We start from the raw sequence: 25070 nt of genomic DNA, 5'->3' as shown, positions 1-25070 counted from the left end.
CCCCCCTCTCCTGCACTATCTCTACGCCGTACGCCGCGTATCCGTTCGTTCTCCTTCTAATCCGTTCCATCTCTTTTTTTCGTTTACCGCGCATTGTCGCGTTTCTCTTTCTCCGCGTATACGCGAGCGTGTGCGTGTGCGTGAGCCGGGTTGAGCGAGGGAGCCGTGCGCGTGCTCTGCTATGTATGCGTGCATGTGTGTGCGCGTGTATGTGTACGCGTGTTATGTATGTGCGACTGCTGCTGCTGCTGCTGCTGCTGCTGCTGCTGCTGCTCGATGCGCGTGGCGCGCTGCGCCGCATGATCTTGCGTATCAGTGTTCGCCAGTGCTATCGAGACGGCACACGTAACGGTTTACGCGTGTTACGAAGCGCGATTGTCGTCCGTGCGAGATTCCGCGAACGGTGGTGCGCGTCGCGGTACGACGAACGAGTGGAAAAAAAGAAAAACGGGAGAAATTGCAAGGGGGGACGGAGCGCCCCGACGAGGGTGGTGGTCGGTGCTGTTGCTTAGCGGGTAACGGTAGTGGTGGTTGTGTGCGGTGGTGGTGGTGGTGGTTGGCGGCGGTGGCGGTGGTTGGTGGCGGTGGTGGTGGTGGTGGTGGTGGTGGGTGCTCCGGGTTCCGCGAGGGTCCGCGAAAAACTAGTGCCGCGAGCCATCATGGCGAATCCACGGAAATTCAGTGAAAAGATCGCGCTGCTGAATCAGAAAGAGGCGCAGGACTCGGCGGCGTTCGAGGCGATCATGAAGGAGGTTTCGGACGTCACGAGCAGAGTAAGGAAATACCAGTAGGTCTTTTGGCGCGCGCCGAAAGGGTCGATGCCGTGTCGCGGCACCGTGACCCGTCCGTGCACCTCCCTCGGCTCAGATGTTAGAACGTAAACAACGGCTGCTGCTGCTGCTGCTGCTGCTGCTGCTGCTGCAAGTGCATCGCGCGCGCGGCCGCGTATCGGCATGCGTGTGCATCGCTCGTGCGATGCATATATATATATATATATATGCGCTCCGATATATGTATGTATATATGTACGTCGCATAAACTTTCGTCGCGCGACGCGCTTCTCGCGAGCGAGACGCACGCGACGATCCGACGCGCACCTGCGGGTGCATCCGCGACGTATAGGTCGCGGCGTGCCCGCGAGCTATATCGCGGTGAGCGATTAAACGCGATGAATCAATCTTGCCTGATATCCCGCGCGCTAATCAATGTGCCACTTGAAATTCATACGCTTTAACATGCGCGAACAATCGATCGTTCGTGCTACATTCTACTCGGCTAACGCGAGAGAGATAGAGAGAGAGAACCGTTTGTCCGAATTTATTTTTCTCGTTATCTTATTTCGATATAATTTCGCGTTTCTTTTCTTTCTACATTTTTCTTCTGTTGAAACGCGATATTCGAGGGTGTTTTTCTTGGACCAAAAAAAAAAAAAAAAAAAAAAAACAATAGAAACAAAACATTTTTAGAACAATATGACGTTCGATTAATGTGCGTTCGATACGTTTCGATGCGCATGTAAACATTCCGCTCTCCTCTTTCTCTCTCTCTCTCTCTCTCTCTCTGTTTCTCCCTCTCTTTGTTTCTCTCTCCCTCTTTCTCTCGCTAGCGCCGGCGGCCCTCGAAGTATTTTCAATGGGAGCGTCGGCGAGGTTGGGTCGATGCATTTAGCGTCCTCGAGTGCACCTCCGAGCGCGCGGTTAAAATGGGGCACCGGGGAACGTTCTCCAATCGCGCCAAAAAGATAAAAACGTCGCGCGGGATTATTTGATATGAGATCTCTGAGTGTTCTTGAGCAAAAATCTCTGCTTGAATGAAACGAAATTGGATTTCCGTCTTTTACATGTAGAAATTTTCAAATATTTGGATACGCTGTATACATACATATACATGGATGTTCAAATTCAATTAGAATTTAGAGCGAAAATGTGTAGATTGAACTCTGGATTTTTAATTGTTATATTTTTTAATTGTCATTTAAACTAGCATCTCTATTATATCTCGTCCATCAATTTATGTACGGCGTACGAGATGTACGAGAAAAAGAATTCCGTCGTAGATTTCGCAATTTCTGTTTACGGCAAAGTTTGCGTATGCGTTTCGTTCGAATTTATTCTCTCGTAGAATAGCCGATCAGAGTACCGTTCGAATCGGCAATCGGAGAATGGAATTCGCTACGTAGATAAGAACCTGTTTATCGGAGCGTGGTCCATAGAAAGGCCGATATTACGCCGCGAAAACTTGATCAGGAAAACCTATGCGAAACTGCGAATCGCAGTTTGAACGCACGAAGCTTTAATCGCGACGTAAATATTATCTAATGTCGAAATTTTGGCCGTGTGTTGCGAAATTTTCACAAGATTATTTTTTCGAAAATTAATCGCGATACGTCACGCGAAAGATCCTTGACCTTTCGGGTTCACCGGATTCCGCGAGATCGCATTCGTCGAAAGAGAGGAACCGCGATTCACTCGTCGCGAATGAAGATCCGTAAATATTAAGGGGCTCGTTTACGAGACTATCGCGCTTGCGACGCTTGTCAATGGTTATGAATGACGGACCTGCACAGGTGGCCTCGGCGAGCAGCTCGGTGGGTGCTAGTCCCACGGGATCCGGCGTACCGGAGACCCCGCTGTCCGTCAAGAGTGCCGGCGCCAGTCCACCGCAGTCGAGCGGCAAGCATCTACATATTAACCTGGGAAATCAGTTCAGGGCGGGCGGCTCGCTGCCGAACGTTAACAACAATGTGAATTGCGGCAACGATGCGAAAGAGCACTCCTCGCCGCACACCGGCGCGATCCATTCGATCGACCTTAAGGTCTGTACCGCTTGATCCTCTCGAACGAAGCTATCCTTGTTGTTCCTGTTGTTGTTGTTAGGCTTATTATCTCCCGAACGTTTCGTTTTGTTACCCCACCTTCTCGTTTCACGGAGAAAAATTCTTCCGAATCGCGTTCTCGCCGATCCTCGTCAGAGTCATATCCGTCTTATAGATTTATTCGATTCTTAGATAATTGAAGAAATGCGCGAGCGAAACTCTTTTTTTTTTTTCCTGCTAATTTTGTGCCGAAGCTTTATGATTCTTGGAATGACATAATATGACATAAATGTCAAATCAAGTTGCGAAAGTTTTAAATTGATATGTATATAGAAGCGCAACAAAAAAGTTCAATCTCAATTCATTCCGACTTATTTCAGTCACAAACACAATGTTTTTTTATTAGCTCTAGAAAAATTTTCTCTCGAATAATAAAATTGATCTCCGTTATTCTGCGAAAATTTGCCGGTAGTATATATTATTTCTCAAAGTAATAACTTTGTGTTTTCGCGATGAAACAATTTTCTGTTGCATCATTTTGAAGCTTTTACAAAGCGAAAGCTTCTTTTACGATGTTACGACATATGCGAAAGACTTTTCTCCGTGCTTTTAAGGATCATCCCGTATCGCGGGCATTTTACTCGCTTTGTCTCGCGCCAGGTTCCGGTATGATTGCGAAATCCACTTTGTATTTTGCGAGTAGGAACTCTGGATCGAGACTTGTGCCGATCGTGACAATTTCCTTTTTGTAGCAATCTTCTTCTTAATTTCCTTTTCTTTTTTTGGCAATGTCTTTGCACAGTAAATTGCAATTGCATGGCACGTACGTAATAGCACGAATTAAAGATATCCGATCACACTAGATATCATATAGCTATATTTTATTTTAAGCGATAATTAAATTAAGACGCGCATTAATAGTCAAAATAGTGGACAAAATATTAAAAGTTGATAAAGTGATATGAATGATGCATACATTCCCAATGTAAACATTATTTTCGTGTTATGTTAAGAAGAATTAATAAGGATTGAGATCACACACATACATATCCATCAAACTCTGTAATCTTTGTGTATCGTGTCTACGTCGCAGTTGCACATTTAATTACCAGCGAAAAGTTATTTTTTATTAAGATAATGCAGAACATCTCGAATGTGGAAAATATCTTTATGAAAGTATGACCAAGCCCTGTTATTAATAATTAACTTGAATGTCTTCCCGAGGGATTTAGCGACGTAGATAAAGTCACAAAATCGCGACGATCCTACATCAAAAGTTTCGAAAAGTTTTAATGAATGTAAATTAACGGTCAAGTTTCAAACATCTCCTGATAACTTATAATGGATTTATTAGCAAGCTAATTAAAAATTATATTATAGAAAAAAATTACTCTCTGTTTTATAAAAAGTACGCGTGTATTGTCCGTGCGTATGTATGTGTGTGAGAAAATTTAAATAATTTTATTTAATTCTGATATTATTTCGAAGTAGCAAAATGTATAGCTTTATGCATCGTTCAGAATAATAATTAAATTTTTCGAATGAAGTTCTCTCGTGTCCGGATGGACTAAGAAAATTATGCAATGTCATCTTAGATAGAGAGGGCCAATAAAGATATTATGCAATATCTTTTCCGCATATTATGCTGATCACAATGCCATGAAATTACAAAGCGTATAGGCAAGTACCTGCGATTTGTTGGTTAAGGACTGTAATTATGTCTACTGCTACGCGCGTAACAAGTAATTATTTTACAACCGCGAAAGCATAGTTTGTTATGCGTATTATATATAAGATTGCCGAAATCATGGCAGTATCGGGTAAACTGGGGCATTCTTATCTCGTGCGTAATTGACGGGTTCAATGCTAAGTCTAAGGTAACCTTATAATTCGCCAACTTTAAGTACGAAGTCGCGTTTCTATAAACGGACTTCTACAAACTATAAACTTACCTCTTATTCCTTTCTCTTTCTCACATATACAGACACATACACTAAATCTTTCAATTTTTTAGTCGAGGTCTTACCAATTAATTTTAATAAATCTTATCCGGTGTTTTTCACATTATTTGAGTTTCTTCTTAATAAATTTTTTCTCCTGCACGTATTATTTGTTCTTTACAACGCGAATCTTGTGTGTTTAATTAATTGCATATACCCCCTCTCACCCTCTACGAATAATACAGTTCTGTGAGCGAGTTGTGAGAAAGTTAAATGGTACTGGAATCAAAGGCGTATAAAATCATAAAAAATTATTTAATTAAACATGCGCTCATAAATATTCTCGTTATTATGCATCGATATCTCACGACCCTCCCTTCAATTCGTTATTGTGCTCGGATCTGTTTTAATGCATATTTATAATTTATCCAATATTTTACAACATTTTCCATCTCAGTTTTATTCATGTTAGGCCGCATGTGTTTGTCGTGATTACTTACTATTATTATTATACATATTATTTTTTTTTTAATTTACATAATTCAGATCCCTATGCTACTTCTTTGTTCCTCGTTTTTCTCCACGAGCGAGTTGTTTTCTATCATAATATCGTCCGTGTCGCACACGATTGTGAAGCAAATTTCTCCTTTGCGTTGAATTAAACCATAAACCACAGCTGCAATGATACATTTAGACGTATTAATTAGAAAGAAAAACATAGGATAATATTGCACGATATTGATTTAACCGCGCAACATGATTAAAGACGAAATTAATTTTGTTAAATTATTCACTAAAAACATCGTTCAACATACACACGCGCACACATACACACATACACATTTACCTCTGGTACTGTTGCTTGGACACATTTTGCTATATTCAATATCTTTTCGCATGGATCCCCGCCGTCTAAAATATCGATTAAAAGTTAGAACGGAAAGAGATCGATTCGCGAAACGATAATAAAATAATAATTATCGTGGATAAAAGGCATTTCGAGGCGCGACTCACCTTGCTTGGCACATTTGTTCAAAATCTGGTTACCTATTTCTTGAAAGTTCTCGGGGATGACGCTCATCAGCATTTCGACTTCCAAGTCACCCTCGTCATCGACCTGTGTCGAAGTTTCGATGAGTGTTCGTTTCGTTATATATATGATAATAAACGAAGTAATGCGTAAAGAAATTACCAAACTGAATGAATCGAGAAGGCAATGCATATAGCACGTTATACTCCGATCGTTCGTAAGTTTCCCATCATTAACCTCGTCGATAAGCGCTGCCTCGTGAAATTGAAATGTCCATTATAAACCCGCGTTATACCGAGAAAATATTATAGTAATAATTACAATATAAGTTTAGCAGTCGTGGAATTTATAATAAAATATGTTGATGTACAAACGAATGCGTAATCGTTAAATTTACAATTTTTAAAGTAATAAATACTCTAATGTCGTTATATTTCAGCTTTAGAATAAATATTGTAAGAGTAAATGTATTTTTTCCATTATAATAAGATAATTTTAGAAATAATCTTTCTTCTCGTAATAAAATATTATTTTCGGAGAACGAACTTGCAAAGTGCCAGCGCATCTGTAGCACGGGATTATCGGCCGAATGTTGATTACGCTATTTGGTCGCGAGACTCACCTTGAGACGTTCCGTGCTCGGCCATGCACCGTTCCTTGTCGGATTGAACCATCTCCAACATTTCCGGGGGGATCCAGTCAGGTGGCTAGGCAAAATCAGAATTTATTACGAGCGCATCGCGGGCAGAATTTATTCTCGCGTCTCGGACTTTAGCACCATTCAATAAAATAACGCGCGCGCGTGCGATAGTATAGCGGATTACTATATGCGATTATCAACGCGTTGCCCCTATCGGGGATGACGGGGGGTTCTGTTCCGCGGTATATCGAAAATCGAAAGTAAGCCAGAAAGTAAGCCGCTTACCCCGGCGGACACGTAAATCGCCTGTAGCAACACCACGCCAAGGATCACCGACACGTGCATCGTTTTGTGCGTTTGCTCGTCTCGAGATATGTCACTTTTCCACGACAGAATGTATCATCCGCGTCGGTTACGCGCGGTTTTTATAACGCCGCGACAACGGGATGTGGGCGTGCTTAACAGAGGGTTAATGCTATATCCTTCGCTTACTAATTGAGGCTCTCCGCCGTTCAAAGTCGCCGGCCTAAACCCCGGCTAATTTTCCGACTCTTGACGGAAGCGCGCAGCGCGGGATTACGTATGTTTGCGACCTTCGACATATCCTGCGTATCGATAATGTATACTAGATTTAGATGCACATACTCGGCTCGGAACTTTTCGTTTTTTATTGCCCACGCATCAAACTGAACTCGAAAAAGAAAATTATATAGTGAGAAAATTTTGCTTTCTTTTTCCTGTTTTTTGCACGATAGCTTCAAGCTTAACGCGATTATTTTAATAAAATATTTTTTTACCGTTAATATATACGTATAAAAACTCATTCAATGAATTAAACAGTATGATATATTGTAGTTTTCTTTTTAGAAAAAATTATAATTGAAATCAAAATAATTTCCATCTTGATAGAAATATTGTTTGTTTTTTTTTTTTTTATTAAATTTTATTAAATTTTTAAATTTTTATACGCGAATTACAAAATTACCCGATGTTTGTTTTCTGCTAAATAACGGGATGTTCTTAATACACGTAATTAACGCCACTCCATTGAGACCTTAGACCGGAGACTGGCGCTTATTTGATTCAACGCACGACCCTATAGTGTTTTCAATTTCGATATATTTATATTGCCATAGATACTTTTACATGTTCTAAGTTTCAAGCGCGTTTCGTTATTTATTCAACATGTTTGTTTTTTTCGCCGAATGAAATTATAATATTCGAATAAAAAATGTATAAATTATATTTCAGTATATATTACATTCAATAATATGGAATATATAAAAGATAATTTACTAAATAACGCACATCCGCTGATAATACGGAAGATATTCGCGGAGGACAGTGTCGTAACCAGTAAATATACAACGCATGATTATCAAATTACGAGTAAATTGTAAGCATCATCGACAATATCATGGTATATCAGGGGAATTAGCGGGTATGATAATAACTGAAAATTGGCTAACTTTGTCATTTTAAATTCGAGATAAAAAAGAGGAAAACGAGAATAAATCTTATAGCAATCTCGTGCTTGTATTTGTGATACGTCAATTCGATACTTCCGATCTCTTATTATCACTCTAATGACTTGGAATTATAGGCTAGACCGAGGAAAACGAGAATAAATCTTATAGCAATCTCGTGCTTGTATTTGTGATACGTCAATTCGATACTTCCGATCTTATTATCACTCTAATGACTTGGAATTATAGGCTAGGCTTCGCATTATACGATTCGTGTAATTTGCCAATGTGGATATAATTGTTTACTTGCGGAGATTACGATATGTAACTGCTATCAAATGTAATCAACAATGAGCGAACTCGTGTATTCAATTTATTTGTAGCATAGTTTCGTATCAATTCATAACGAACTAATTATACTGTATAACGAAACTTAATATCGAGATCATTATCACTATCATTAACATCATTATCATTATTATTATTATTGACGTTTGCGCATAAGTTCTCGCGACGCGAGGACAAAAAACAGCGTTTGCTATTCAATTTAAGCGTGAATTAAATCGAATCGGTGAACTCGTCTGATTGACCCTCCGTATTTTCTCATTACGCGCTGTTCTCTGTTCTCTACCACTGCAATCATTGAAAATTAATTAGATTACGCAGTGCAACAATAATTTGATCGATAATGTCAATGCGATTCGATATATACCATTCAATCGGATTACGTTGTACTCGTAAATCTGATTAATTACAATTTGTTGCGTCGCGCATCTCGTGGTAGAACTAAATAAACGCGCTTAAGGATTATAATGTGTTGTCAATTAAAAAATACGATTTCAATTACGAAAATTACGATTTAAAACAATATACTAAGATAATTTAGATAGGTAGTTTAGTGATTACTAAGGTAATCAAGTTATCTTATCTTCTTCACGGATGAGACAAAACATAATGTGAAATTCGTAAGCGTGCTTCAAATTCCGACCGGTCGATCTTCCTTAGCGTTTCACCTGAAACTCAGACAGTGTATTGCAAAATTGTATGTAATTTGGAATAATGTAAAGTCACATTTCCTCGTACCGACAGACCTTGTGTGTGTTTCCTGAATAAGTGATACCACTTTCAAAGCTGTCTTATAGCTTCGCGTGAAGCTGATCGATCATAAAGGACAATAAGAAATCATTGTTTAGTCTCCGAGCATCGCAATGCCACGAAGAGAGCTCTGTCGTGCTTATTAATACACTCTGACCTTGATACAGCGCGCGGTTCGAGGGTAGCGCGAGTCTCCTATACATATATCGCTTTATACCCCCGCGCATTGCGTTGAATTTCCGTTGCCAGTTGAAGCGACAAATTGCTCCCCCAGCGTGTGCTTCTAATATCTGATTATCCGAATCGAAATTTTTATTCTACTTTCCATTTCAATTTTTAATCTCACATCTCTGTCTTTATTCAGATATTTTAAATAAATCAACCTTTTTTTAGAATTAGTTAACCTATAGTTTTTATTGCCTATTTAAGATACAAAGTAGCTTAATTCCTATATAAATTAAACCCATTTTGAAATTCTCTAGAATGCACGAAAAAAATGATTGAGATTAAAATAGAAGCGAAATTTCGTCTCGTGACTATCTTAAATCTGTCAGAAAGGTCTCGCATTCACTAGTGTCAATCTTAAACAGAGTTATCTATGTATCTCGAAAATCCGAATGCACATGCACTATGCGTCTTAAAGAATCAGTCGCGATTAGCGGGCGGGTGCATTGCTACCGAAGGCAGCCAAGGCCAAGTTTCGATCGCGCAAAGAGACACGTTTCGTTTTGTATCCGGGCCTACTCCCCCGCGGATATGATCGGGGTCAAAAGACTTTTCTTTCTCTCTCTCTCTCTCTCTCTCTCTCTCTCTCTGCCTCTTGGCCCTCGTCGCCGTTCGATCATTCGACGACGCGATTTCCGTCGTCGCTCGCGATTGCATCCGCGGCGCGTCTTCCCGCCGTCGTCCAACTTTCTCGCGCCGAATCGATCGAATTTCCGGCGGATTTCTGCTCCTGCGCACGTGTCGCGGCGCACCTAGGTATCCGCCGTTCATACCGACGACGGCGGCGACAGACGTCTCGTGCGAGAGCTCGGCCTGGCATCGGCGCGATCTAATTGAATGGCAACTCCGTAGACGATGCGCGTACGAGCCTTCATTCTCGAGATAAATATAGACAGCAGTCTCAAATGATATGATCAATGATACAACGATGTCATTTGTCACGCTTCATTTTTTGTAGCTACGTCTAACATCCGCGTTCGAGTATCTATATATAGTAGAACTGTCGTAATTTTTTAAGACCGCGAAATACGGTAGCTGGCTGGAAATATAAAGTACGTTTCACTGAAACGTAGACTGACATCGTTGTTCCATAAAAGTCTCAGTCTATGTTTTATTTGTATATACTTAATATATATATGAAGAACGAAAAAAGATCTCTTTAAATTATTACTTAATTATATTATAATAAAAAGTTTAAATTTCATGAATTATTAATATATCTAAAGACTTAATATCTTTTCAAACGAAAGAAGAAGCGCAAAAAGAAATCTCCGACAGGATGTTTCTACACCCTTTAGAATGTCTAGAGGAAAGTTTGCATGAAAGGATAGCATCCCTCCAATGATGCGAGCAACCGTGCAAGCTCCGGCGATATAGTAGAAAACAAACACTGCCGCGTACACGTGCTTCGCGACGAGTATGTATGTGTGTGTAATCGCATACGGAATATTGATCGCTTATACTCGTGCAGGTAACTCGTAGTTCACCAGTTTCATTTGTTCCCAGCGTGTCGATTGTCGACGACCGCAGCCGCCTGCAGTTTCGATTATTGACGCTGAATTCGTCGTTGTAGGATTGAGAGAGCTCCCGCTATATATATCGCGAAAATTTGCAGGAGCATCGATATATCGTCTCTCCGTAGGCGAGAGTGTTTGTTTTGGAAAACACACAGGATCTTCGTTCCTTGATCCGCTCTCATCCATCGCAGCCCTGGCGATCGATTTTCCAGGATAACGGTTGTTTCGTATACTCGAGATTCCCGGGGATTTCGCCTGCGGCAATATATACTAACGAAACAATCCGTTTAAGACCCCGCTCTATAAGATTTATTACTGCCGTTTTACCCTCGCGATGATTTATGAATCGCGAAAGGTCGCGAGGAGAGAGAGAAAGCGACCGGGTTATCTACGCGTATCTCACGTTTGCGTATAGATTGTACGAACGAATTTGGTTGAAGATGCAACGCGGGTTTCCTGTTTCTTTCTTATCTAACTAGCAGCCTTGAATGGCGGATAGGTATCCTCGCTAAAGTGGGTCATCGCCGTTGGGAGACGACAGACGGCGGCGGGCCGTCGCGACGACGACGTATGTGTGTGTGTGTGTGTGTGTGTATGTGGGGGTGGAGCAAAGTTGTCATAGAGAGGCAAAGGGTAGGGACCTAGGTCGCTGGAGCAGGGAACTGTGCGAGCGAGCACGAGATCGCAGAAAGGAATAAGCGACGACGATCGGTTCTTCAACAATGTTCCTCGCCCCATTCATACACTACGTGTCCCGCACGTTCTCGTTCTACTAGGCTGTACAAAAATATTTGGAATCGTCAGGAATTCAGAGCTATTCGCCGTTAAGATCGTTAAATTGTAAGAGTTTGATTATACGTTATTCTCTTCTCGTTTTGGAGAACGCCATTCTCTATATTTTCAGCGAAAAAGTATTTTTCAAAATTAATCCCAACCCGAGTCAAAATTTTGCAGCTATTTTCAATTTTCTCATCGTTTATAGATTCCAAAGGATTTCTATAAAGGATGAAGTTCATTTATATAAAAAGTTTATTTTTTAGACTTCAAATAAGGGGTAAACGAACGGTCTCTCACTTGGAGATTTGAAAGAGTAGATTTTTATAACTTTTTTAAAAGAGAATAATTTTGATGCGGGAATTCTCTCAACGCAATTCCGACTAAAATCTATTCATCTCTCTTGTATTATGTAATATTAATGCCGATAATGCCGAAGGTCTTTGATTTTCTCGTTGAGAAAATCCTTACACGGCGCGGTTCGCGCGAGGGATTCTGCCTCGTCCCATAATTTCTCATTCCACTGCACCGTTAGCGATCCGACATCGGACGGTCGACTTGCATAAGAGGTCAAACGAAGATATAATTACAACCTGGAAAGTGTCATCGGCGTTCGATCGGCCGCGGTGTCCTTGAATATCATCTGTGAGAGCCGAAGGACATAAGCCGGATGAATATTTAATAGCGGCACGCGACCTTAAAACCAAATTAAAGTTCATTCAAGCCACGAGGAGACAGATAAGTTATAAAAATAAAAAAAAGAAAAACGATAGATATATATATTTAGCGAGACGCTACCGCGTCTTCTGAACTGCATTGCAAAATTTCTTAGCGCCAAGTATAGATATTGCCGTTTTATAATAATACATATACTCAAGTTATATCGGTGCGTAAAAGTAATATTTTATAATAAAATATTAATCTTTTGTCCGTGACAATAATTATGCCATGTGAACCTAGAGGTTTCCACCTCGCATTGTGCTTTTTCTCATCATTCAGGCGTGAACTTCGCGTATTGACGCGTGCGCAACCTTCGAAAATAGTTTTTTTAACCATAATTTTAAAGAAAATTAACAAAGAGATTATCGCCTGTGAAAAAAGAATATAATTTTCACAGGCATATAATTTCCCGATTAAAGATGTGTTCCCGATTAAACATGCTTTTAGCGAAACTAAAATATAAAAAATGAACTCTCTTTATCTCAATTATTTAAAATATAAGATACTCTTATATGTATATCAGAGTAGTAGTAAATTTTGCAATCACATCTGTATAAAAATTTAATAAATAGGATTAAAAAATTGACGACACATTTTCAAATATATTTCTTCTTATATAGCCGCATAATATTGCTCGGAAGGCAAGACAGCTGATGAACGATAATATATACTGCGTGCAGCTGTGAGAGATGCGAATAACTAATAGAAAGTCGCTACGATTAAAAAAAATATATAAAGGTTATAAATGATTAATAGAAAGTTGCGAGGAATTTCGCGTTGAAAACTTGTTTCGCCTTTACATATAAATAAGATGAGCAAATTCTTTTTTTTTTTTTTTTTTTTCGGAGGGGTTTAGGAAAAATCCAAAAATATAATACTTTTTAGCTTTTATGATTATTCCATGGGCGGAGAAGTAAGAAGAAATCTTTTTCTCTCGTATCCCGGCGTAAAATCAGAATTTAAATTCGTTGCTTTCTGTTCTCGGGAGAGAAGGAGGGGGAGCACAATATAAACGGCATATGTGTATAAATGCAACGTAGTGCTTTGCACTTTGAATGAATAACGTGCCATACATTTGCCATCTACTTCGGGGCGCGAGACCACGTAATCTCGTTTTTGAATATGTATAACGGAATAATTACATTCCTCTTTGCGTGGCGAGACGCGGAAAGCTAGAAGAGGTAGGAAGGGGGGAGGGAGACGATGCGATGTAACGTAACATTGATCACGGCTTTGTAACCCTCCTCCGACGTGTCTCGCGTGTCCGTCATGAGATTACTCTCGCGAGACTAACACTGACAATGAGCCTCGCGTCGAGACGCAGGTGAGGAGGAGAGCCCTCGAGGAGAGAGAGAGAGAGAGAGAAAGAATCGCTGTCGCGTGCGTGAGAGCACGAGCGTGTACTACGATACGCGACGGAATATGTTAACATCTACTCTATCGTACAGGATGAGACGGCGCGCCCGTGCTATGTATGTGTTACATCTGTGTATATGTGTGGCGTGTGTGTGTGTGTATATATATATGTGTACCACTCGTGTGCGCGACGTAAAAAAGTCGCGGTGGGGTTATTCTTGCGTCGTCACTATGCCAGACGACGATATTCTGCACATTATGCAAACGGAGTATTCTAACATAGGGGCGATCCGCTCGTTAAGACTTGCATCGACGCGTTTTTAGGCTTCCTTGCAAAATACGCTTCGATAAAATCCATCGCGAGAGTTATCTATCGCGTGTGTAGTTGTGCTGTTACGTCACTCACGCGATTCCAAGTACGCGGAAAACTGTTGCGTCGCAATATAAACATTGCATTGACGAGCGAGAATTTTTAAAATTTTTCGCGATAAAAGAGATATAATCGCATAAAACGGAAGAGAGATTATATGGATGGAATATGGAAAAAGATCTTACACATATACACACACACACACACACACACAATAAAAAAGATTTAACTTTTTATCTAATAATAAGATTGCATGTGCGTGATTTAATAAATTTTGTAAAAAAGCTTGTTAACATCTTACTCGCCCATCCATTTCCGGCGTGATAATCGAAACGCCTTTCGAAACTGATAGTGTGATTAACGAGCAGACGACACGCGCGTTTGTCCAATGTCGTTCATGAACGCCCATAATCGTTTGGTAGAGACGTTTCGTGTTTATCGCATAATTCAACTGATATTAGGTAATAGCTGTGCGACCCACGTTCGGCCAACACATGGCGGCCAACAGGGGAACAGCTAGAGATTTCTTTATTAAATTCGCGGTCCTGCGCCACAGACAGGAAGCTCAGAATCCCACACACACGAGAGAGAGAGAGAGAGAGAGAGAGAGAGAGAGAGAGAGAGAGAGAGAAATAATTTTATCTCCGTCAAAATCCGACGCTTATGTTCTTTTATAGCGGGCTTTGAAAGTCACTTTTTTTTAGTAATGCGCTTCCCCTTTCGAGCAAGTCTCGCGAGATCTAAATTGATTCGAACGCTGTTGTGTTATATAAATTATATCAAATAATTTTATTTATTCTCGCATTATGTATAAATCTTATAAAGCCAGATAAGAGAACGCAAAGATAAAGATAGAATATTAAAGAGCAATTTAAGTTTTAGAAAGGATGATATGTATAGCTCGGATAATTTTTACCTGGAATTTCTTGGAGAAGAAACGCAGGTATCATGTGATCCGAGTTAGCGATGTTCAATTTGCAGATTACCTTCTTTCTTTCGGGATACAAAGCAGCGCGAGACAGCATCTCGAGAGTATCCCTTGTCGCACATGTCATTGCAAGCGGCGTAAAGGGAGACTGGTCGCAATATATGTTTGCTATGTTTGCTTATAATTTGATAATCAAATGTGTGGTAAAAATAGCCGTGACGGAAAGCGTGAGACGGCGATATATTCCGTAGATTATTCCGGCATATAATTTCGCCACACGCGGTAGAAAAGGCGAAATATCGTGATAAAGTTTATTCGACGACGCGGCGAATTTCTTCTCCATCGCGTAATGATTTTTCTCAGGTGTGAGACACCCAACACTTAGCGGGATTTCTATGGAATCTACGACGGCATGAAATGGCCGCATTAAATTTCTTTACGTCGTTTTAATCGCCGCCCGTAAACGGCAACGCGCGCGACGACGGGGTCGTAAAGCAGACAGACGAGAGATGCTTTATGAGGCGGGATTCGCGAAACGAGAAAATTCCTCGCCCGTCGGTCGAACGGCGCCGGAGTGGGTTCGGAAAATGGGTTTTGCCACCGTAGCACGAAGATAGAAATGAATTATTTCCCTTCGACTCCCTTTCTCCCCCTCGCGTGTAAAGGCGCGCGAATCTGTTTCGTGAATCCGGCGAAAATTCGTTGGCGGTTGATTTTATAATTTATATTCAGCGAAATAGCTTTTAGAAAGCTTTAGTTAATTATCGTTAATAATCTTGATTTTCGTAGCCTCGATATATATGTTTATGAGCCTGTCGGAGGCCAAACTGATCGACTCCACTTTTTATAAACCTTTCAATTTTAGTATCGAAGCACTAATTATGTATTCTGATACTAAAATTAAAAAAATTACAACAAGTGAAGTAGAGGGATTAATTTGGCTTCTGGCAGTCTCATGTAAGTCATTTATTCTTCTTTCTTCATTTTTATTTAGCTCGCGGATCGAATCGCAGTCGTCTCCTTTCCCGAGCAATAGAATATTTATCTCCGAAATTATTTTGACGCAGTGTAATCCTTCGTGAGAGACACGTGTGTATCATATGATAATCGTGACTTATGCAAATCAATTGCATAAAAATGCACCGCAATAAAATAAAAATGCATGACACGCATGTATTGTACATACCTACTATCTGCTACCGCACGAATTATAAATGTTTTTACATCGTAACACCGTTTTTTTACAAACGATTTTACATCGCTTTCATACACATACACGTGCGCGTGTTGCATCTTTTTTTGCACGCTATCGCGTCGCCGTAATGTCGATCGAAATTTTCAAAGAAATTCTGCGTGCATCTTTGCAGACGGCGCTCAGCAATCTGGAGGAGATGCAGCACAACTCCATGGTGTATCGTAGCGACAACAGAAGTCGGAGCATGGGGGTGGGACCGATGCGATCCCGACCCATGGAGAAGAGACACGACACGTCGCCGTACAGCGGCGTGCCTTACCTGTCGCCACCGCCGCCGGATACCTGGCGTAGAACAAACTCCGACTCGGCTCTGCATCAGAGCGCCAACGAGGCTTGTCAATCAACCTCCGCCATACCTCATCGTCGAGGTAGCAACGCATGTCGGTTTTCATTTATTTGCAAAGCATAAAACCTGTTTTGATACAGAGAGAGAGAGAGAGACAGAGACAGGCGCTTTCTCTCTCCTCTCACAACGGATGCTGCGTGAAAAGTTATGGAAAACCCCGTCGGGCGTATATGTTTACGTCGGTTGCGTATCTGTCGAGATGGCGGAGTCTTACGTAATATAACGTTTCGTCGAAGCATTCTGTCTTATCTGCGGAAATTGATGTCTCGGAACTATAATATCTATTTTCTTCGAATATTTCCTTTGTAAATCAAAACATACACACAACTCTTTACGCTCCCCTTTCGTCTCGCGATCCATACAATCCGATGTATCGCGGTGAAGAAACATCCGATGTATCTTATCTAAATTCTGTCAAAAACATCACATTTTTTTTTAACGTAATTTTCCTTACAATCGCTCGTAGTTTATCTGTAAAAAGGAAGGCGATTAATTAAAGTAATACGTGAAACTCGTCGCGCAAATGTTGTTTATAATTTATACAGCCTTACATAAGATCCCGGTAAAATGATGCGTCGTATATAATATATATATTTGCATAATTTATTTCGCGCGAAGAAAAAATCACGTTTTCTGTCCCATTTAAGGAATCGAGCATGATCGAATATTTGCGTATAAAGAGAATAATATAGTTTTTTTTTAGCGCCATTTAGTTGCTCATCTATGTAAAATACCGTCGTTTTCGCGAAGCTTCTTTTTTGATGCGCGAATGGCTCGGCTCGGAAATTCCGTCATTACCATATTACCTCGTTATATATCGCGACGCCGTTCCATTCTCTTAAGCAGCTACCTACGGAATTTTGCAAAGACCTGTCAGACCTCTTGCGAGCTTGCCTTTGAAGTGCACACACAGCGTAATCCGCTTTTGCAACTTCAAACTATAAATCCGAAATTCTTGCGGTTTAATTTACATCTTGTATTCGCGAAGCTAATTACAGGCGCCTCTAGTTTATGCCAAACAAATGTGAAGTTCGTAAAATTGAATTATTATTTCGAATCAACTTCCAAAATTTTAATCTTTAGATCGACAAAAATTAATGTTACTTTGTTATAATTATATATAATGTGATTTAATTATAATAATGTAATATAATTATTATATATATATATATATATTATTTTAATTACTTACGGATAAAATTCTGTTTTTCTCTTGCTACCGACATGACACGCAAAATTTTTAGAGCAGTAATAATATATTACATTTTTTGGTAAAAGCTATCAAAATTATCTCGACACAAATCATGAAAGTCAACAGAGTAATTTTACGCTAGACGAGGCAAGTGAAATATTATACGATAGTAACGTTAGTAAGCGGTATTACGTTGCTCCGTAGAAACTGGATAGCTAGTTTGAGAAACACATGCATACTGCACAACTGTAACGAAGGATGCTGTACCAAAATGACCGTTTTGTATTCGGTATCGTAGTAATATATAGCTCCGAATGTATATAAACGAAGAAAACGTGCACGAATGAAAAATGCACTAGATTTCTGTGAGCGACGCATTAATATCTTATATCGCAGCTTTTTATGATACCCCATCACGAGATTACGAAGCTTTATAAATCGTGTTCTGTAATTAACAGATCAGCACGTTATGACCGGGAGCGGAAGCGACAACAGAGATCCTCATCACGGTTTCATCGAAGTCCCACGACCAAGATCCTCGTGCGAAATACCTAGAGTGCCTGGGATTAAGTACGTGTCCTTGAAAATATTTCAAAAATTACGCTTTTTATCGACCGGCAAAGATTTTGCGAAAGTGTTCTGATTGAATAAAGAATAAATTTTACGATATTTTTGTGTCAATATCGCGGTATTAAATTCGATAAAACTTGCGTTCGTTTTTATTTCGCGTTAATGTAGCAATCCTCGCGAAATTTTCCGTTTCAGCATATACCCGAGTTCGCAACCACCGGGACAGCAAATACCGATAGGCAATAACACGGGGTCGTTGCCCGACTTGAGCAACGTACACTTTCCGTCACCTCTTCATACTCCTCTGGATCAGGAGGATCATTCGAGTAGTACGCCGTTCAGCAACGTAAGTTTGTCCCATTGATTATCGCATACTATCGACTATATAATAACATTTTCTCTTTTCCTTTCCGCTCGATCTTACACGCACTTTACGCGAGGCTGCACGTTTCTAAGCGAGTCTTCATCGCTTTTACAGCGACGTTTTTTCTTCTTTTTTTTTTTTTTTTCATTTTCTCTATCTATCTTTGACTCTCTCGGAGAAAGTATCTGTCAAACGACATCCAAAACGATAGCGTACTATAATATAAGATAGTTTGCGCGAGTGTTAATAATACTATTAATACGCATCTATTATCGGCTCGCGCGTGCATTTATATATATGTTCCTCCAAGAGATTTTGCACGTGTCAAGTAAGAAACACGAAAATATTTTGATTATTGCTCGCGAATATACAATCGCCAAATAGGTTCTAAAAATAAACATCGTTACTCGTTGGCATTTAACAGATAATTTAATCCGTCTGGTCTTTATACAATACCTCGATATTTGATCAGTTAAACTTTAGATCAGAATTTGAACTTTTAATCTCTTTTGATTTACAAGATTTTGATGAATAAAAACTTGACATTTGTGTATAGAATTTCTCAAATTTATTCAGAGTTTACGAATTCTTGGGTAAATTAAGATTCTATCTCAGCAAAAATTAAACACTAAGACATTAAATTTATTATATATATGTGTGTTTTACATATTATATAATAATCTGCGAAATTATCTGTATCTGTGATTGTGGGAAATCTGATAAATTTTTCTCTAAGATGCTAGTATATATTTATTTCCGGAAAAAACATTTACTTTTAGAAAGAACGGCGATATCATCGATATTAAGTAATTTGCTTTTGTATTGAACGGAGCGAGATCGTTTAACTAACTTAACGTATTACAATTGATACCGTCGACGAAAGGATATTCAATTAGAGAAAATTTAAAAGGCAGATGTCGATATCGTAATTGTTCATTCGCATCGCGTTTTTCCTCGCGATTCTCTCTTTTTTGCGGCGATCGCGTTCGTCTCATATATGCATATATATTTTTTTTCCATCCTCTCGCGGATATACGAAGCGAAGACATCGAGCCGCAATCTCGTACAAACAGGCTCGTAGACAAGTAGGATTTACCAAACTTGAAAATATGCGGGAATCTTTTTTTGAAATGGTCGAACCGCTGGTATATTCCAGAGTCCTCAAACGAGCAGTCCCACAAACCTGTCGCCGACCAGCTTGGCACAAGCTGGTAGGCTGTCCTTTTCACAGGATCCGTCAAGCGTCCAAGTAAATATCCTCGCGGCCCCGTATTATTGTAGATTGTGCCTATATTGTTATAGCGCAGTGGCTTTTTAATTACGAGCGACACGAATATGAGGGCTCTTTTTTTTTAAGAATTTACTTAATTCTCCAAAGAACCCGAAGTTCATCGCATCATCTTTATTTAAGATCCATCTCGTGTATGGATGGACTCGTAGACCTCGGTTAAGAACCACTGCCATAGTATGTTGCAACATATGCGAGATATCCGAAATGATTCGAATCTGGGGAGCTATTATCTATCTGTTCGGAATTGTTTCCGATCCGGAGTGATTCCGTTTTTCGTCACTTAACTTATTATAAATATGCGATTAATATCCGAAACGATCGGAATGTTTCCGACATCTCGCGAACGAGTGGAGACTCAATTCCGAACAAAATGAGATTACGAAAATTATTCGTTGACAACTAAAGCGTGATTGATTCGGATTCGCGACGGAATTCGTCAGTCGAAAAGTCACGTTTCCGCTCGGAATCCTCAAAGTTATAGCTCCCCCGAAGACTGTTAGCATCTGTTTCGGAAAACTTTTTGAGGATATGTTGCTTACCAGACTTAATTAAGTTTGCGTAATGACGGTCGATTGCTCGGATATTTCGTATTTGTTCAATAATAGATTACGGAATCGAGGAGAATGCATTTTTCCGCAGCTTTAGATATATCTAAAGCTACAATAAACTTTTTTTGTAATTATATATAGCGTGTACTCTCTAAATAAATGAACAAAATTCACGCATCACGCAAATAGAGATTTGAGAAATGTATACAGTTCTTAAAGAAATAATCGCGGTAAGAAAATATTACCTCGATTCCGTGTAATTATATTGTTTATTGGAGAATGTGACTTAGGAGAGATGCAATGGTTGCATGAGAACACTCTTTATGCTTTTCTGTGCTTTTTTAAATGTTAGACGATTCGATTAGAGTAGTGCCAGAATCTCTTAAGGTGTTGCAATTGCTTTCAGAAAAAGAAATAGATACATAAGTGTATCCGACAAGAAATTAACGATACAGATTGGTGCGTGCGTGCAATGAAAGAGAAAATTTTAGAAGTATCACCTATCGTGAGGAGCATCACATTTAGCGAATCACGCGTATTACATAAACGCAAACGATTTCCTTTAGTAGTAATTTTCGCATGTAATTGGATTGCTTTCATGCTACTTTCAGTATCGCTATTTCGAGGTCGCCGTTGCTTTTTAAGCAGAAAAAGATTCAAGTATCTTTCGCGAAAAAGCAATCCGCGGCATGCCTTCTCAATGTTCGAATACACAAATTTTATCGTAGTTGAATATCGATTTTCTTTTTTTTTTTTTTCAATGTGATTAGGTATCTCATGATTAACGTGTAACATGACAAGAATACGTGTATAATGTTGCGCGCGGTTATGCAGTGTTAAGTTCGAAATGAAACTTGTACAGCACGCTGTGGAAAGCACTTGTGACCTAAATACGTCCTGATATTATTAATACGGAATTTAACAACATTTATCGAGTCCGCTCGATAATTTCGATCGTCCTGCGAACGCGGGAAATTATGCAAATCGCAAAGTAAATTCGCGAGGAAACTACGTCGCTACAGATGCGACAGATTTTTAATGGAAAAAAAAGGAGAAAAAAAATATATCGGACAATTTCAATGCAATTTTATTTTGTCGCTTGTTTCTCATTCGTTAATATCAGGACGTGACAATTTCGGTGACAGAATCGGAAAAGTTTGAACGAAATTTTACGCGTGGATTTTTTTTTTTTTTTTATCAACGCGTCTCTCTTAATTTTCTATTTATTTTTTATTTTGCCTTTGTTGTAGTGGTTGTTTGTGTTTGTTATTTTGCAGAACCATTTATCAGTGCCTGTTAACTCTAGGTTTCTTCACACGTGTAAGGTTAGTAGTCACACCAGTTTTTACCAGCTCTCACGTATGTAATATAATGGTATTACGCTTGTGTTGCTGCCTCTTAGTCGCGCGATGGCCCTCAAAAAGCCGTCGACGTTTTTTACTGTTTTTTTGCTTGTTATAGCACCGAGCTTGCAGATAAACAATCGAAATATAATCAATAGCGCGAAACGCATGTATGCTGACGCATATATAGCCGGCGTATACAACATCGGTTCGCCAACGCAACGGGTCCTAAAATAAACGCGAAACAGAAAATAATGCTGCGATAATTGTGATTTGATAGAAGGAAGAGATAAGTATTGCACACAGATAATTCTAACGTAATTGTAGCATTTACATAAATTATTCATTTTTGCGTCATAACTTAACGGTATAATTGGCTCTGTAGGATGCCACGTGTTTTGGCGATCGAGAGTATAGATACTTTAAGAAAGCGACTCCCTTAAAAAGGACTTTCGAATTTCTTTTTCGGGGAACATTTTCCTGGAACGTATCTTTTTCGTGGTTTAGAGTTTCCGTTATTCCGAAACAGCTCGTATGTGCTCGAAACGTTATCATTTCTCGATCGCCAGAAGCGAGCAGAGTTTGTGAATATCTAAGCCTCCTTTCAAAATTCACTATTGTGTGCCCAAATCGTTTGCTACCAATTTAGTAGAGCAACTCGGTTGTCGCGGCGAACCGCTTCCGCAAGTCCGATGCTGTAATCAACGACGTAGAGATCGATTATCGCGAGCCTGCTGCGACTATGTAGCGTTTATCGAGTTGAGTCTAGTTATGCGAAAGCGCGAGAAAAAAAAAAAAGAGAAAGAGAGTGAGAGAGCAAAATGAAAGAGGCGACAGAGCGACGATCGATCGTTAATAGCGATGGGTATGAAGCAGGGTGTGGCACTGGAAAACAGCACAAGTACTTCGCAACAGGATCTTCAGAGCTATCCACAGCAACCGGCGCCGACGGCGACGTCTCACAGCCCGACTGCCGGCCACTACATTTATCAACAATCGCACAGTCCTGTGCCGCCGCAAAGTCCAGTTAGTATCGATCGTTTCGAAAATTTCTACCTTTCTTGTGTGTGTGTGTCTGCAAATAATACTCGGTATTATATTACAAAGTATTTAGACACAAGTGTCTATCGTATCCTACTGCGGTTCTTTTTACATATCTAAAAGATACTTGACATTTGCTGGCAATTATATGTTGGTCAAAAAGTTTGAGTTTTTTTTATTTTTATTTTTTTGAAAAAATTATCGATTCAAGATATATAGAAAAATGTTATATAACGTACTATTAGTTTTGATATTATTGTATTATAAAATTTAGAAGTAACTGTTGCTAATAATCATTTATAATTTCTTGTTAATGCCCGACAGAAAACGTCACAGGCGCAGCAACAATCACAACAACAGCTCAATTCGTTGGGATCGTACAGATCCACGCAGCCGGTGAACAGGCCCTCGCCGCAATCGTCACCTAGTCTAACAGTTCAAGTGAGAGATCATCTCGTACATATAAACTCTATATTGATAGATTATTACATATTGCAACAACAGTTTCGAGTCATTGATAGATTGCACTAATCTCTAAAAATAATAAATGCAAGTAACTGTATGATTTAATTCCATTAATCTCACGAGATAAGCTTTATTGTAGTGTGTATGGTTCTTTGCGACAAATCTAAGAGCAACGTGCATTTTCTGTTTCAGGGAAGTCCCTTAAGTTATAGCAATAATCCATCGGCGCCGCCTAGTCCTACAGGACATCCGGGTCCGCCCAGCTTGACGTCTGACGCTATCGATCAGAATACTTATTTCATCAATCAGGCGCAAGCGGCCGCCCTTCAACAGGATTTCGAACAATTCACAATGGTACGTGAGCGATTTATTTATTTAAGCATGACTAAAGAGGGACTGACTTATCTATTTGAGTTCGCGAAAGGTGTCACGTGAACGAACATCTCCGCGCGAAAGTAACTTTTCAATTTTTATATAGAGCGTGTTTGACAGTTGCCATCTTTTAAAGCTTCATGAAATTTAAATTGTCTCGCTTGACAGTCTTATTCAGGAAAAAAAACAATTTCTTTCTCTTTTAAGCTATCGCGAATATTCGATCGACACGTCAGCCAGTGGTCCAGTTGTACATTCGACATTCTTATCTTTATCATCGAAGCTTTGTCATAGATAAGGAAGGTTCGATGAATCGGGACAAGTAATATAACCGAAAAGTACAAAAATAAATCGAAAATGTAGAATAAAATCTTATTGTATGAGAAAATTAATTTGGAAAATCAATAATACTTTTTTAAATTAATAATACTTTTTTAAGCTTCAATGTGATTTCTAAAAATTTTACATCATATTGTTCAAATATAAATATAAAAATACATTTTTCCATTTAATAAAATAATTTAAAACAATTCAAGTTATTGCAGAAGTTATATCTATAAAATGCCGAAATAAACTTTATTTTTTCGATAGAGAGAATATTCTATTTTTTTAATACATGTTTTTATAACTACTATCGAGATAAATTTGATAATGTATAATACAAAGTCATTCAAAAATAAAAAAGCGTACATGTGTGCCTTTAATTTTTCAATTTGGTTTCTTCAAAAACGATGCCTCGTATGACAAAATTTTATTCTATATATTCGACTTACTTTTGAAAGAGAAATCATCCCCTTTTCGGTCGTATTATATTTCTCGACTCACCTCGTATAATTCCCGTCTTCTCTGAGACAGCCTGTCTTCATAAACGATCGTTCCGAGATTTTCGACGCGTGTAGTCTACGAGAACTAGCTAGACTTTGTCTGTATCCGTCTATCTTACATTATATTCGCGGTTGGAACGTAAGACGCACGTGCTGCACGTTTTACACGGTGCTGCAGCGCGCATAATTACATTCAGGCTTCCGTAAAGAGAGGGAGAGAGAGCATTCTGCATGCTATAACGCTTGTAATAGGTATACACGCGACCACACGAGCGTAACGTCATAAAAACTCACGTTTCATGTCAATATTGCTGATAAAGGCAATCGATACTTTCAAATCGGGAGATCGTCGTAATGAATTTTTTTTCACTCCGATTGCTCGAGCAACGAGATACGAGCACGCTAAAAATATATAATTCTCTCTGATTCCCCCTCTGTGATTCTATCGCGGCAATCTTGATTATATAAAAACTACATCCATCAATTATAACTAATTAAAGGATACCCGATCTTAATTGGCGCTCAATCTTTTTTTATGCATGTCGAAGGGACTGGTAAGTATAGCATGGGATGAAAAAAAAAA

General features: G+C 39.4%; 2 protein-coding genes across 7 annotated transcripts in view; one reads left to right on the top strand and one right to left on the bottom strand.

The window, feature by feature from the left end:
- Positions 1 to 25070, top strand: part of LOC115246022 (CREB-regulated transcription coactivator 1-like) — a 29569-nt gene that overhangs the window by 644 nt on the left and 3855 nt on the right. The window contains exons 1-10 of one of the 6 annotated variants that reach the window (XM_029824590.1): positions 590 to 773; positions 2567 to 2815; positions 16244 to 16499; positions 18128 to 18239; positions 18435 to 18585; positions 19760 to 19852; positions 22659 to 22811; positions 23151 to 23267; positions 23484 to 23645; positions 25036 to 25041. In XM_029824590.1, the coding sequence (XP_029680450.1) occupies positions 660 to 773; positions 2567 to 2815; positions 16244 to 16499; positions 18128 to 18239; positions 18435 to 18585; positions 19760 to 19852; positions 22659 to 22811; positions 23151 to 23267; positions 23484 to 23645; positions 25036 to 25041 (1413 nt within the window). In that variant the 5' untranslated portion in view covers positions 590 to 659. Of the gene's footprint in view, positions 1 to 589; positions 774 to 909; positions 1152 to 2566; positions 2816 to 16243; positions 16500 to 18127; positions 18240 to 18434; positions 18586 to 19759; positions 19853 to 22658; positions 22812 to 23150; positions 23268 to 23483; positions 23646 to 25035; positions 25042 to 25070 lie in introns of those variants that run through there. The other 5 variants (XM_029824589.1, XM_029824591.1, XM_029824593.1 and 2 more) reach the window with 5 other exon arrangements.
- LOC115246029 (pheromone-binding protein-related protein 6-like) lies at positions 5050 to 6853 on the bottom strand. Its single transcript, XM_029824607.1, has 6 exons — positions 6711 to 6853; positions 6408 to 6492; positions 5948 to 6036; positions 5770 to 5872; positions 5603 to 5667; positions 5050 to 5431 (listed from the first exon to the last, which is right to left on the bottom strand). Exons 1-6 carry the CDS (start codon positions 6768 to 6770, stop codon positions 5414 to 5416), a joined length of 420 nt encoding a protein of 139 aa, XP_029680467.1. The 5' UTR covers positions 6771 to 6853; the 3' UTR covers positions 5050 to 5413.

Source organism: Formica exsecta, unplaced genomic scaffold (genome assembly GCF_003651465.1).
Source record: "Formica exsecta isolate Colony F162 unplaced genomic scaffold, ASM365146v1 scaffold138, whole genome shotgun sequence".
NCBI lineage: Eukaryota > Metazoa > Arthropoda > Insecta > Hymenoptera > Formicidae > Formica > Formica exsecta.
The sequence above is the reverse complement of the archived record's forward strand: the minus strand, read 5'-3'. Positions and strand labels throughout refer to the sequence as shown.

Bases quoted from the DNA above. Each gene is read 5' to 3' on its own strand.
- LOC115246029 (XM_029824607.1), bottom strand. From the start codon at position 6,770: ATGCACGTGTCGGTGATCCTTGGCGTGGTGTTGCTACAGGCGATTTAC. The intron at 5,873-5,947 runs GTAATTTCTTTA...ACTTCGACACAG, and splicing joins TTCTCGATTCATTCAGTTTG to GTCGATGACGAGGGTGACTT. The intron at 5,668-5,769 runs GTGAGTCGCGCC...TCGATATTTTAG, and splicing joins GAACAAATGTGCCAAGCAAG to ACGGCGGGGATCCATGCGAA.